General features: G+C 36.9%; 1 protein-coding gene across 1 annotated transcript; it reads right to left on the bottom strand.

Annotated features, from left to right (window-relative positions):
• Window positions 1-6,530: 6,530 nt before the first annotated feature.
• Smp_154330 (hypothetical protein) lies at window positions 6,531-13,875 on the bottom strand (the record flags this gene model as incomplete). Its single annotated transcript, XM_018793442.1, has 4 exons — window positions 6,531-6,878; window positions 11,622-11,807; window positions 11,852-12,065; window positions 13,862-13,875. 4 exons carry the CDS (start codon window positions 13,873-13,875, stop codon window positions 6,531-6,533), a joined length of 762 nt encoding a protein of 253 aa, XP_018647153.1.
• Between the last annotated feature and the right edge of the window lie 2,277 nt (window positions 13,876-16,152).

The following is a 16,152-nucleotide window of genomic DNA, read 5'->3' as shown; positions in this document are numbered from 1 at the left end:
GGATGTATTTGCATCTCAAAGTTGATGTTCACTCTGGAACTCGAACCCAGTACCGTTCAAGCTGTCCACTTAGCTATTGAATCCTGATAGCCACTTGCTTGTGCAATCGGAGTAAAGCTTATTATTGTTTTACTTGAATCTTCCCTATACCAAGTGAATTTAAATTATTATTTTTATTATCTCTTACACGAACTAAAGCGTTTGTAAGACGGTGTTAGTAACTTTGTAGTATGCTTTAATTGTGTTGTGCTTGAGACTCTTTGGAGTTCTGTTGTACCGTCGCGGTATGATAAAACTACAATACTAATCCATGGTATTTCTTTCGGATTACTATTTAGAAGTAAAATATCTCGTTTTGTTGTACTTTTAGTAGTCTTTATAAGAAAGTTATTGAGTTGTAAGATGTTAATTATATGCGTTTGTTTATTTTGTTTGTCCTCTTCAGATGTAATAATATTGTTTGCTTTTCTGAAGAGATTTAAGTCCAAAGAGATTTTTGCACTGAATGAATAGGCTGGTTCGAAGTCGATATACCGATTTGAGTGTGTTGGTTTTCTGTAGATGGTTAGATTTAGAGTTCCATTTAGATTTTTTTTTCAACTAAACAATCTAAAAATGACAGCTTACTGTACTTATTTTTACTTTCTGAAGTGAATTTAATGTGGGATGAGAGTCTATTGATCAGTTTATAAAAAGATCATAGGTAAGTCTTTTTTATGATCATAAAAGTATCATCCACATATCTAGCCATCTACCGAAAACCAACACATCTCTTTAAATCTTGACTTGATCTAAACAGTATCGAAGCTATACAAAAGATTGTCTAATAATCCTTAAGAACTTCAAACACTAAGTCGTTATAGAAAATCCATGACACATTTAATAACCATCAATTCGATAATAAATAGTGCAAAAAGGCTTTTTTTCAATTACAAAATAGGCTAGTAGCTGAAGCCTTCCTTATATTGCTAAATCCTACTGCCCTCAATAAAAAAGAAGGCCTTAACATCCTTTTAACTCGGATTAACTATCCAAGCAACCACATCTGATTCCATTCATGTCTCACACCATTATCACACATAAGAATTCAACTCTATCCTTTCACATCATAAATGTCACATTTTTCATCCATTAACATACACATGCATACATAAACATGTCTTACATAAATCACCTTGACATAACAATGACTTGGTCAAACCTGTTTTTAATTAATTGTACTAGATATTTTTGTTTTATTACCTTGTACTATTTAAGGTTGGGTCAATTTAATTTGTTGATTTATTTATTCTCAGTAGTAGTTTACACTGAGTAATGAAAAGTCGGAAATTGTAATTCTTTTTACTCATTGGGAAATCGAAAAAACATTTCTATTATAAAACTACTTCATGTTTGACATTCCAGTGTATTGATTAGGATAGGTATTGATATTGTGTCTAAATAGACAGCATCGTATACAAACAGTGAAGCAGATTATTCTTTGACAAATTAAATATAATGGCACATGTAACCGAACAATTGTTTTCGCTTACATGTGTTGTTCTAATTTTCACGATGGGAATCCCTAATATTTTAAATATAATGGCAAACAATAAATATCCTCTTGATCTCGACCTTTTATCTTATACAAAAAATGTGATATAGTAGGACGCGAAGACAGTTATTGCACAAACGAAACGACACTATTGTGACGCAATAGAAATGGGATAATCATGAAATACAAAATGGGAGATGTATGGAAAATAATGAAAACTATAGAATCAGGTAGAACGCAACTGGAATGAACTCCACTCTATGAGGAAATTTGGTCATTTTAAATATGATAGGAAATTATTATTGTTCAGAATGCCTGCTAATCCCTCAAGTCATTAAGTTTTAGAACCTTGCGAAAAAGGTGTCCAACCCATAGAGACTGTACCCAACATGATAAAGACCAGGTTCACAATCCACTCCTCTATCACAAAGTAAGCGAAGAGTAAACAGCACCGTATTGAAGCTTATGGGTTTGTAGGAAAAGTAGATGTAGTGTAACTACTATTTGAACAGTATGTGGTATTCGTGTTAAATGAAAAATATTTTGTATATGATTGCCTCCTCTTATTAATATTTTATTATAAAGTATGTGTGTGAGTTCACGATCATCTTCTCTCTTCAAGAGCTAGTCAGTTCGTGACTACTAGAATATGATTCAAAGCAATATGAGGATTTCTGCTTTATTAATTACACAAAGTACTACGGATCATTCTAGACTCTCTTTTTCCCTCGATACTAGCAATAAGTACGATTGCTAAAAATGTATATGTATCCCATGGATGTGAGACAGTTCTACGAGTTGTTTTTCTTTAGTTTGACTTCAGATCATAAAATTATGTACAAGTGTTAACTTGAAAGCACCCAGCAGTATGTTGTGCATCCCCACGGCCAGATGGGGTGATTCATATGGACTATAAAGTAACAACCGTTCACAACTTGACTGTCAGCATGTTCGCATATCCATATAATGATTTCGACAGCTTGTTAGTACAGGGGTACATTTGGAAGGAAAATCTACCTTTGTGCTACTGTTCAATATTCAAATGGATGATGCGTTATTACATAAAGTATCAACACAGATGACCTAGACAGAGGCTCACAAATTGACCTAAAACGTTGTTTACAAACAATTATCCTAAAGAGGTTTACAAAAACAGTAAACTGAGGGGAACAAAACTCACTGAATCCACTAATCTCATCGCTCTACGTCATACTACTAGATTGAGACAGATGTTTATTATTCTATGATTTCCAATAATTTGTTTGTTGATTTCAGTCTGTGAAGAGAAATAGCTGTGAACTGCGATGAAATATTTGTGATCCAAGCTGAATACAAATAGTTCCCCCTCAACCACTGACTATTTATAAAATTTGTAAGGTTTATACTAGCATGCTCCTCATTGTCTAAGCTCATTTTAACTTTATCGTAGCGATACTACCTATTACTAGTAAGTAGCTTGTTACATCCAGCCATTTATCTCGTTTGCGAACAGCAACGTGTCAAAATGAACCATTTATGTCATCCATGTATAATCCCAGTTTAATTTTACAGATATCCCTTCCCATCCCAATAGTACATTTTGACTTTCCATAGTCTATTCCTCCTTATCTGGGACAGTTGGTCTGTGGTCGAATTTATTCACGATATTTCCTGATATCTTAGTAAGTGTGAGAACTACAAGGGCATCAGACTACTATTATTACCAAGTAAAGTTTCCAATAGTGTAAATAAACCGGACGGAAGACTTAGAAGACCCATAATATCGATATCGACAGGCTGGCTTTCGTACCTACTATATCGTAACCAACGGTTCATTGCTGAACAACCACCGGAATGAAACTCATCACTATACATCAACTTACTTGATTATGAGAACGCATTTGACAGTGTGAACAACAGGACTTTATGCAACCTTCTTCAACACTATGGTGTACCTGATATCATCAACATCATACGGAACTCATACGATGGACTGCACTGTTAAGTCATGAATGAAGGGCAGCTCACGAATACATACCGGGTGGAGGTCAGTGCTAGACAAGGCTGATTGTTCCTACCCTTTCTCTTCTTTCAAGTGGTCAACATGACTATGAAGATCTCCATATTTACGAAAAATCACGCAATGCAATGGACAGCTAGCATGCAGCTAGACGGTTTGGACTTTGTAGATCACCTAGTCCCTCTATCACATACACAGCAGCTAATCCGGGTGAAGACAGACAGTGTAGCACCAGCCTCTGCACCAGTAAGTCTCAACATTAACAAGGGAAAAAACAACAATGTCCCCAAATGCGATACAGTCGGCACCAACCAATTCAAAACTGATGGAGAAGCTCTGGAAGAGGCGGAAGCCTATACGTACCTGGGCAGTATCGTTGACAAACAAGGAGGGCTTAATGCAGATGTGAAGACACGGATTGGTAAAACAACGGCATCATTCCTATAGTTGAACATCTAGAACTCAAAACAACTGTCAACAAACATCAAAGTCAAAATCTTCAATACGAACGTCAAGACAGTTCTACTGTACGGAGCTTAAACTTGTATGAATACACAACCTGTAAAGTGGGATCGATTAACGAACACATCAATGATAAGGTGAAATGCACACCATTATATTAACTTTCTTTAACTTTGTATGACTATGTCTTGTTTATCCACCAATCACAATTTTATGTCTACTGTAAAACAATATTCGCCTTGTTGACTCATTTTTCTTATGCTCTAGTTACTGTTCGGTATGTTATTTATATCTCTCCTTTTTCCTATGTAATAGACTGTAATGTATACAAACATTGTTAACTTACGTTTTAGAAACAGATAAGTTTATTAAGCCAAATAGCTTACTTGTTCTGACTTTGGCCAAACCAAGACTGTGCTCGACAGTCTAAGGAATAGCAGAGTTGCACATGTAAGAAATTGCTTCCTACACAACCATCATCATAAAGGTAGAGGTATTTATCAATAGCTGTATATGCAAGACACTCTAGATCTGTTAGCTAGACACCATTAGTAAAAACCTACTCTGGCATAGAAGAAACCAGCTTATAGCTGAAGAATAAATTAGAAAAAGATGCTGGAAACGGATAAATTACACTACAGACATCATCAAACTGTATCACGAGGCAAGTGCTAACTTAGAACCCTGAAGGAATAAGAAAGAGACAGATTAGAGGACATATTGTGCTGAGCATTGGAGGCGGATATCAAGAGAATGAATAGCACTTGAGTACAAATGGAGAGGAGAGCCCATGACAGAGTTGGTTGGAGATTCCGTGTCAGTACCCTATACACCATGAGAGTTGACAGGAGTGAGTAATTTGCTTATATTAACACTTGATAGACCCCTGTATCGTTTTCTGATTTATATGTTGTAGTTTTATTATTCGAATAAACCAACTCCTCTCCATCATTATTTGATGAACCATAGGTTGTTAACACTGAATTAACTAAGTGGAATAAATTTGTTAAGAACAGTGATTTAAAAACTCAAGGTGGAGAAATGTTTTGTCATTTATTGATAATTATACATAGATTTGTATACATGTGCTTTTCTGAATAGGACACATAGTAGAGAAACAAAATTATCTATGAAGAATCATAATCGTACAAAGATTTGTTTCAGCTAACTCCAGTCATAGACTTGGTATAGCAACTAGTTACAGGACCGAAATGTATTACAATATATCTGTCAACCTAACAGAAAATATAGATGTGCATTGGCTGTATTTCTTACACAGAATGCCCATATCGACTATTACAAATAACATACTATTTCATACTGAGTTACAGTAATTTAGTAGTGTACCGACATACGGCCAATAGTTACAACTAACATTCGACGGAAACTTCTATACATTGCGTGTCTTAGCTCCAAGAGGTTTTGGGTTTATAATTCAGCTTGCGAGGTCGATTCAATTTTGGTCAATGATATTTTAAGGCATCCAGAAGCTAAACCCTTTGAGAACCTATTCATTCAGTATACTTCATTAGACGATTGTCCACTACTAATCGAACCAACAAAATTAAAATTTAAGAAGAGCAAGGTGTAATCTAACATCACAAGAAACCTAGCACAAATGACTGTCATTCTACAGAGGAATTGTTTGGGATTATATTTTATTATTCCATGATTCTTTAGTGAAGCTAACAAACTACTTATCTTTAAAATAATCTGCTTGAGGTATGTGGGAATTATCACGGAATATTGAAGTGAGTCTGACATATTGACTATTGTCATACCATATGGTTTAATAACAGCTTCGAAATAGTGTGTCAAATTCCTTAAAATACGCGGAAGATAATATCAATTGTTTCCAGTGACTGGGGGTTGGGAAGGGTTGGTCGATTTTACCATTCATTGTTAACTCCATTGTAGATAGCATTGTTAAATTACCCTGAGAAACTTTGTGATAGTAGCTTGTGTTAAGTACGGGTGAAACTCTCAGTCGTGAATATTCGATGGACCCCCAACTAGAAAACAACAGACTAGTCAAACTGCACGTAATCACCTGACAGTCAGTAACTATGACTATGATATGAACCTCACTTAATTTTGTGAGGTTCAAAGGCCTTTGTCTCTACATTCGTTGTCGGAATTAGCTGAGTCTATTTTCTTGATAGTTATAGCTACGATGTATTGGCATTATTAGTGCACTTATGATTGTGTGAACGTATAACTGATTGGATCCAATATGATAAGTTTGCATAGAATTCGATAGTTCTCATAAAATAGTTGTGGAAATCCGTGTCATTCATGCTAAAATGACAAATTGCACTGAGTGAAGGGACATTGTCGAAATTAAATGAGGTGCAGATTATGAGTGTATTAAACGGAAAGTGAATGGTCTTTAAACGAAGTGAAAACTAAAACAGTCCTACCAAAAGAATTTTTTCAAAGGGTAACTAGTTTATTTATACAATAGTGAGATTACATGATTGATCAACTTAGTCTAGACAACATGTATATACAAAAGGAAAAGTATTACACAAAATGCTATTTGAGGCACCAATGTTCCAAAGCCACATTGTCTTCATCTGTAGCGGAACGCCATCTTTTAACACCATCTGCATTTGTTGTTATCATTTTTTCTTCATCAGGTATAGTCCTAACAAGTTGGCCTTTATACGGTCCTAGAAGTGTAGCATCTGCTTCGAAAATTGAAACGCCCTTAGTGTTTACCATAAATTTGCCTGTTAACTCAGGGTTTTTTAAGCGTATACACACTAAGCTTCCACGTGGATAAAATTGGTTAGCCGGTTGAGAACAAACACAGTGAAATTTTCCACCAAAATCTATGTAAAGATCAGTGTCATCTACGTTGTCAATAACAACACCAATTAGCTAAACAAACAGAGTAAAAACCTAGAATACTACAAGAGAAATTTACAACTAAAAAAAGACAAAAATGAATAAAATAAGATACGGATTTTTAATGTGTTCTTACCAAATGGATTTACTGTCATAAGGAAAGTGTAGTGTTTATCTGAACCAATGATTCCTTTGTATTGGTGACTTCTTGATTTTGAATTCCAAATACAGTACATTTGTTCGTGTTCATCTAATACTACTTGATTAAATTGTGTTGTTTTCTGGGATTACTAGTTTATACTATAATTCAAATACTCCTAATTATCACAGAAAGTTTATGCTACATAGTATGCCATGAGAAGCTGACGTGACTAAGAAGTATATGTTACTACAAACACAGCTTAAAATCATAATAACGCCGGTGAATATATACAAATTACGATGATTTAAAGCAAAATATTTATTATTCGGAGTTAGATTGAGGAAGTACATAATATCAATGGACATTGTCTATCATCTTACAGAGCAAGCTAGATAAGAATCCTTTTATCAACGCGTTAGAAAAGATTCAAAATAACTTGATTAGTGAGCGTTATGTGGCATTTCGATTACCAATATACCTAATCCTTTACTAACCCAAGTCACAATAAACAGATGGGAAAGCACTTCGGAAATTGTTTTTAAATGTCTATAACCCCACTATAGGTTTTTCCGCCCTTTGCTGCTATTTTGACGTGGTAGTCGGGCATGCCTATCGTGATGAACCAATCGAGCTATGCTGGCTGGAATAATTTTTCCTCAAGGTCCTACCATGCCAAAGAGGTTGGTTGAAGAGCGGTAAGACTAAAAGCAGCAAACCCAAGGCCCAAGGGCGAAGTCGTACTGCTGACTGTACAGAGGTGTGACGGCAGTAAGGTGTTTCATTCAGACAACCAGCATAACAGCGATGCTACCTTACCACAAGAAAGGGTAGGGTTAAAAAAGGTTGACCATATAAATGCACACATCGCCTTATCCCACGGACATCCATCTCCGGCGGTAAGGTCTCAGCAAGTACGGAGCTAACACTAAAATTACTCACGAAAAGATCGTGTGTGACCGACCTCAAGTAGTTGTCTTTTTGACACTGCGGTCACACTCTCAGATCACTTAACCTCATCTCGCCAAAACGGAGAGCCCACAAGATACACTCTCCGTGTATTTAGCGACCCGATGGCTAGTTCTCGTAAACTGGCGGGTGTAGGCATAGCACTAAGTGCGAGGGCAGAACAAGCACTATTAGAATGGATCCCCGTTGACAGTCGCCTATGTGTTATTCGGCTAAACTGCTCTGTAAGAACTTTGAAGGATAGGGACACACGTCGTCGCCTTTTCGTCCTTTCTGCCTACGCTCCCAGATGAAGTGAAAGATGACTTTTACAGAAAGCTTTCTGAACTTCTTCAAAAAGCTAAATACTCAGACATAGTACTTGTAACAGGTGACTTTAATGCTCAAGTAGATAGCTTAAACCAAACAGAGACATTCAGGCAGGTATTTTAGTATTTCGGCTCAGTGAACATATAATGGTGCAGTTGTACTCAAACAACCACTTATTTTTAACAAGCACTAATTTTAAGCATAAGGAGAGATAGCATCTAACATGGTGACCCCCTGCACCAAACCAACGATGGACTCAAATAGACCATATTGCCATCAGTCATCATTGGAGGGGTTCGATAGAAGACTGCCACTCGTTCTGGAGTACATATTTAGACTTTGATCATGTCCCCATACGAGCACACATTTGCTTGTGCCTTACTGGATGCATAAAAGCCACATTACGAAGACCCATCAGAGTTGTACTCAACGATGAGAAAGCCAAAGATAAATTCCAGGAACAATTGAAGTCACATTTAGACAATCTCGAAAACGAGGCTGACATACATGTTGCTCGGGAAGATATACGAACAGTTGTAGGAACATAAGCGACATCTGATTTGAACCAAAGGGCTACGAAAAACCAGTGGATTTCTGTGACATCTATTGCACTGATAGACCCTTGTAAACTTGAGCATTTTATAACCGAGGCCCATTATAAAATGTTCAAGCCCATTGGTACATGCACACCAGAAATGTATGGCTTACCGAAACTGCATAAGCCTGGAACACCTATGAGACCAATTTTGTCCATGATAAATTCACCATACCATAAGCTAGCAAAGTGGTTGAAAGGAATTTTGGATCCTGTTTGTAAACAACTGTCGACACATACTGTCATTGATTCTTTTGAACTTCTCCCAACCTTGGAACACTTGAATATTTCTAATAGTCGGATGTGTTCTTTCGATGTAAACTCTTTGTTCACAAATGTACCTCTCGAAGAAACTGTGGAATTTATTTGTGATTTCATAACTTCACACAACATAAGAATGCCCATTCCTACCTATCTTCGAGATCTAATTTTGCTGTGCACACAGAATATAAAATTCTATTTCCAAGGTAAAGCATATATGCAAATCGATGGAGTGGCTATGGGAAGCCCTCTTGGACCTGTTTTAGCAAACATATTCATGGGAATGATAGAAAGGCAAGTGAGTCACTTCATTGATGGTATTACACTTTACAAACGATATATCGACGATATTCTTGTCATATTACCACAGTCTACAGATATTAATCAAGTCAATGATTTATTTAATGCAATTCACCCGAATCTGAAAGTCACTTATGAGGAAGAAAACAATAATGAACTAGCTTTCCTCGACATCCTGCTCCATCAGACGCAGAGTACATCGCAAACCCACCTGGTCGGGACAGTACCTCCACTTCACTAGTTTCTGCCCTATACAATATAAACGTTCTATTGTCAAAACTTTATTCGCTCGGGCAAGTAGAATCTGCACTGTAGATACATTGGACGACGAATTTAAGTTTATTACTGAGATACTTAAATTAAACGGATATCCTGAAACGTTTATTGGTCATCAGAACACAAATACGACGAAACTGATAGCAACGGATGTGCCCAAGAAACCAGTATGCCTACAGTTACCTTTCAAGGGTGATTATTGCATGAAAATTACAACCAAACAGACTGCAGCTGCAATAAAAAAGACCTTCAATGCAGCTAATCTGAGGCTTATCACAACAACTCAATCGATCTCAGTTAACCCTATCAAGTCTCCAAGACCGATTCAGTCCAAATCCCACTGTATTTACCAATTCACATGTAACTGCGGAGAAAGTTACTTAGGTAGGACAGATCGCCGATTGGAGGACAGGATAGGGGAACATATTCCAAGATGGTTAATCAAATCCATGATTCATCCACCTAGCCCGTCATCTCAAGATCGATCAAGAAACCCAGCCTCGTCCATTGCAAAACATCTAATGATGAGTGGTCATCAAATTGACCCAAAATCAGCCTTTAGAGTTGTGACATGTCATCAAAACCCACACACACTCAAACTACTCGAAGCTATCTTGATTGGTCGGAAAAGTCCAACTTTATGTGTTCAAAAACAACTGTACGTTGACCTTTGTTTACCATGGTTCTAGTGAGTGAATGTCATGCTAAATAAGAAATTTTGACCTTATCTTCAAAACTGTATTTACACGAATAACATGTTGCTTGTATGTGACTGACGAGAAAGCACGAAATGGTACTATCTCACAAAATTCGTCTTCTCATTTCACTAGTCACTGATGTCAAGTTACTAATAGGACGACTGTCTTCATGAAACCAGCTATCAATCTTGAGTTAAACACTCTTTGTGGAGGTTGATGATACTGTTGAAGTGTTTTAACCACTAAGCCATAGCTATTCACAAAAACCTACTACAAAATCTGCCAATCTAAGTTCTTCCCGCACCAAATATAATGGATACGAATGTTGAGGTGGAAATTTTATTGCATGTCTTGCTTTTTTATTCAGAAGTTTACAATTGTCTTAACTGTGTCCTCAGAAGTGGCAAATAATCTTGCATTAATGCTAGTAGAATTGTTACGCTTTTAAATTAAAGTGTCGTATACCTAATAGCAAAAAGACACTATTATATTTTATCATTACAACCATTTCTTGCCTTCTCGTGGCGGGGGTGTTGTTTACGAAATTGAGGACGAAAAGCGAATGTCCGGTGCTTTAACCGGGTTGGTGGACAAGGCGAGTCCACTTAGGGGAGTTGGAAAACCCTGATTCCAAACCAATGGTGCACATGGGCTCCAGTATCCTGAAGGAACAAATGGCGTATGAATCAATCATTGATCACCGGCTACCATGGGACTGCATCTCCTCACGATGCTCCACTGCCTTGTGGACTAGACCTTCAGGTCAAAGGCTCGGGGTGTGGCCCCCTAAGAAAACCACCTGCTTCAGTTTGGGCACCTGGGAAGTATCACAGCCGTCACACAAATCGAATGAGATTTGTGAGGCGCATATATATCTGGTGCTTTTTTGTACCAATATTTATGTGTTTAAATAAATAAATAATAAATTTCTTGAATGCAATATGTGAATATTCCACCATAGTTTAACCGAATCTGGTTTCCAGTCAGTTACACACAGCATAGAACCTGGCACAGATGTGTATTGGACTAACTTGCTATAACTTATTTCAGAATTAAAAGGGAGGAAATCGACCAGAAGAGAAGCAACTGGCAGGAAATAACATCAACCCTGTTTGAAGTCTAAGCATGATAAATACGTTTTAAAAGGAACAAATAAAGTTGAACAAAAAGTTAGGAATGATATTTGACTCAGGATTTAGGTGACAGAAGTAAAAGTATAAAAAACTCACCTCACGAGACCTGAAATTTCCAAGCTGAATGAATGGGCTATAGCGCAATAAGGTAGGAAAAGACTTTTCTGGACTTTCGGAACGTTCAGAAAGCAACTTTGAAATATCCATCTCCTTTAGAAATAAACTCATTGTCCATGGAACAAATGAAACTGAAGACACAACTCTTTTCTCTTCGAACTTATCCTAAAATAAAACGAAAATTCAATCACTGACTACATAGAATATACCTTTCCACTAGAATTCTCCTGAAAATTAGAAATGGGAGACGGATCAACAGTTGATTTAGAATCATCATTCGTCTTGTATACAGAACTTTGGCTATTATCACAGAAATCTTTATCCTCAATTGTTGAATGCTCAGCCTTATTTAAAAACTCTGTTAACTTGTCTGAATCAGAAGCAGGATCTTTGTTTGGTAAATTTGCACTTGAACAAAAATATCTTTGGAATGAAATGAAACTTTTGTAAGGAAGGTATTTTATTAGCCGACTGAGTAGATACGTTCTAGAAGACATAAACAAAAAACAACATAAATCCGTGTAAAAATAAACTGCGTTTAAAAGAATCATACTATACATGAAGACCGACCATATTTAGACAGTAATTTAGATTTTAAGCTGACAGAACAATATGCTTAGCCTGATTATTAAAGCAATATTTTAGTGTCCACAATAGGAGGTTTATACGGCAGGGGAATATCCACGAAATTTAGATTACTTGGTTACAAAAAAGATCAGTTTAAATGCACAATTAATGAGACGGATGCAGAAAATCATCCAAATAATGATATTACAATTATTAGATAAGACAAACAAAGCAAAACATAAGTCCTTCACTTTCAAGTTGCTACTTGACTTATAAGCATATATTTGGGAGACAAGCGAGTTAGTTGAGGTTTCAAAAAGGCTTCGGTGGACTATTCGAGAAAGTGACAACAAATAAAAGTCCTTTTGCTTGTAAACCCGACTACAGTCATTATTCTGCCAACATTAGAGAGTATTTGCCGACTATTTAACCAGCATGTTTTTTTAGTAATAACTTTCTGGCCTTCTTATTTCCCTGCCGTCCTTTTTATTTACGAATGTAGCAGACTAAACACAGTTCACTTGTTTATTAACTGATGTAGAAAATAAATTGCTGAATAAATTTACAACTTTTTGGAAACAACCAAGTCGGAAATGAAATAAAGTTCAACTGCATGACGGGAAATTACCATTAAGTATTTTGTTTTCGCCAGGAAGCAAACCGTGGATTCAGGCAAGACTTACTAAAGAAAGTCACTAGGACGTAATAGGTAAGGTTTTTAGGAGGAAAATGTTCAAGGCAAGCTTATGATGAATTTAAAAGTAAATGGGAAATTGTAGCTGGATAACCAAATTTAATTTTCAAGCTTGGGTCAGTAATATGTGAATGCCGTCAAGGACCCAAAAATACCAATTATCACATAATTACAGCCATTACCTGCTTTTTAACTTTGACAAGATCCACTATTGTGTGAATATGGACTCTAAATAAGGCCAGAGTATGGTTAGTAAGGAACCTTATTTTATTCTAGTTGCTTGTGTTTACGTTACACAGCAAATTAATCCAGGACAGTAAAAACAAATGATTCTTCAGAAGAAATTCAAAGATAACAGGACAAAATACAAACAAGAAAGCTCCTGGAGTTAGGTTCAATGTAAAGGAATTTTAAGGCGCTAGACACCCTACTTTTAGGCATGACTACATGAGTAGTTATCAGGGTCAAGAAGCCCGTAACTTACGTTGGTCACAGTGAGTTTACCAAGCATTGTTAACCATTACTTGAAGGCCACTTTCAATCAAACCTCTATTATGACAAACAACTTATTACGAAGCATGTTGAAATACAATGAAATCTCATTTGAGACAGAAAGAAAAGGGAGCAGAAAAGCTTACGAACTGATCAATTTTAAGTTACTATTTATCAGAATAGCAGGACGGTATACTTCAAGTGCCAAAAGAAGTGTTTAAGCCCTCTTTAAAGTAGGCTGACATTAAATGAAACTATACCTTCAATGCACTATAGTGTAATTTACCACTCTGAAAAAACGATAACTGATAAATCTTCTCTTTTAATTACCCCGATTACAACCACTATGATCTAAAAGGGTGTGGCGAAATTAAGTTAAGCACAGGCTCGTCAGATACTATAGGCTTGATTTGAACTCCGTCGAAAGTGCCACTAGAGACAGGCTTTGAAGCCGAACGAGACTTACTTCTCCAAGGTCATAGTTGCAACTTTGAAGACCCGCCTTGAATTATTCTATCTCAGTACAAGGTCTTATAAGGAATCGCGATGACCATACCTTCAGTTTTCATTAATAAGGATAGGAGGTCTACTGACCTATATTAATCCTTTCAGTTTATAACACTGTGAATCCACAGATTGGTCTTCGAGGACTAATCTCGTTTTGAATATATCAACAGAAGGTGCTGATATTACGTGTTCTGGTAGAGAATTTCAATAATTCACTACTCGATACGAGGAACGAAACTCTGTACGTAGACGATTCGACCTAGGTTTTTGAACTTCCTTCGAATGTCCTCTCAAATGATCAGTCCGAGACGGAAGGAAAAGGTAAGACATTAATATTAAGGTCATCGTTCAGGATACGATAAGTCAATATGATATCACCCCGTATCCTACTGTAAGATTACGGAAATAAGTTGAGGTGTTTCAGTATGACTTCATAATATAGGCCAGATAAACCTTTTACCATTTTAGTCCCTCGGTGTTGGACTCGTCCCAGAATATCCGCCTCATATTTAAAACAAGGACTCGCTGCTTGAATCCCGTATTCCAAATGTGGTCGCACGAAAGTCGGGTATAATCTTCGAATAGACCATAATACCCTGTAGCCTTCTGCGGCAGCAGCCTTACAATGACCGGTAGCTTTGAGATAATTGCTTAGTATGACTCCTAAATCTTTATAGTTTCTTACCTTGGATAACACGAATCCACATATTGTGTACTAATATGAATCATCACAGTTGTTTAATTGCACCACCACACTCTTGTTAGGATTCGCTTCCAGTGACCACCCGTCCATCCATGCCACTAATGAGATGAGATCATCCCGTAATAACATTCTATCTGACATACTGTATATGGGTCTCCAAACCTTTATGTCATCGGCAAAGAGTAGAACGGATGAATTAGCTACAGTTGGTAATTCATTTAAATGAAATAAAAAGAGAAGAGAACCGAGGATTGTGTCTCACGGAAATCCACTTTTCACAGGTTCCCACGATGAGAGAGCTCCATTTACTTTTACTCCTGGTCTCCCGTCATGTAGAAAGTCTCTTACCCAGTCTATGACTGCATAATGAATTCCAAAAGTTTCCAGTTTTAATTTAAGACTGAAATGGGAGACTTTATCAAAGGCTTTACCTAGATACATGAAAATTTACGGGAACATTTCGATCTTTTGCCTCATCCCAATCTTCTCTTGCAATGAGATTTGTCAAACATGATAGATCCTTCGGAAAACCATATTGTTTCCTTGATAAAAGATTATGTCCTTCCACATAGTTTATAAAGGCCATCCAAATAATTTTTTCCATCAGTTTCACAAGTGCACTAGTTAGGCTGACGGGTAGATAGTTACTCTACTCCCAGCCTTATACACCGGACTACTTATTGCGTCTTTCCAGTCCCTGAGCAAGCTGGACTGCCACAGGGACATATTAAACAGTATCGCTAAAGATTCAGCAATTACATCTGATAGGGCTTTCATAATCTTATGATGAATATCATCAAGACCACTGGACTTATCAGGTTTGAGATGTTGAAGTAGTTTTAAGACAGTACCTTTCTCAATAACTGCATGGTCCATCAACAAGCCGCCGCAGTCACGATGAATCGTTGGTCGTTCCATATTACTGATAAAAATACGTTGCTGAAATATTTCGATAAAGCTTCAGCTTTTTCAGTATCATTTCTTGCCAACAAAATGGGTTTTCTTGCACCAAAAGTGATGCGATTCCATAACTTCTCTCAGTTCACCTTTTTATTCACTAAGATGACCGTCTCGGGCTATATTTACAATCCCCAAACAATTATTTTTCATATGACCGTCTGGTCTTACTTATTAACGCATTACAAGCATTCCTAATCTTACAATAACTGGATCTGTACTGTTCTTAGCCAGTAAGGATGAACATATTCCAGTGCTTCTTCCTACGTCTAGGAAGTTTTTTGACTTGTTTATTTATCCATAGTGGACTATTATTCGGCCTGCATGGTACCAGGCATAGTATGAACGAGGATGTAACTGAACCAAACCTGTCCTTAAATATGGACCATTCTTCTTCAACTGATGAGCTAGTATCCACTGAACAATCTGGCTTAGCAGCGCACTCCTGAATGGCTGATATGTCAGCTTTCCATAAATCTGGGCGAAGGTTAACCTGATCGTATATCGTGTCACTAGCTCTAAGCGTAATTGCTATTCACTAACGGTGAAAGAATATTTAGGTTTGCAATATCCTCAGTCGCATGAGTGAT

The sequence above is a fragment of the Schistosoma mansoni genome (assembly GCF_000237925.1).
Source record: "Schistosoma mansoni, WGS project CABG00000000 data, supercontig 0203, strain Puerto Rico, whole genome shotgun sequence".
Classification (NCBI taxonomy): domain Eukaryota; kingdom Metazoa; phylum Platyhelminthes; class Trematoda; order Strigeidida; family Schistosomatidae; genus Schistosoma; species Schistosoma mansoni.
The sequence above is the reverse complement of the archived record's forward strand: the minus strand, read 5'-3'. Positions and strand labels throughout refer to the sequence as shown.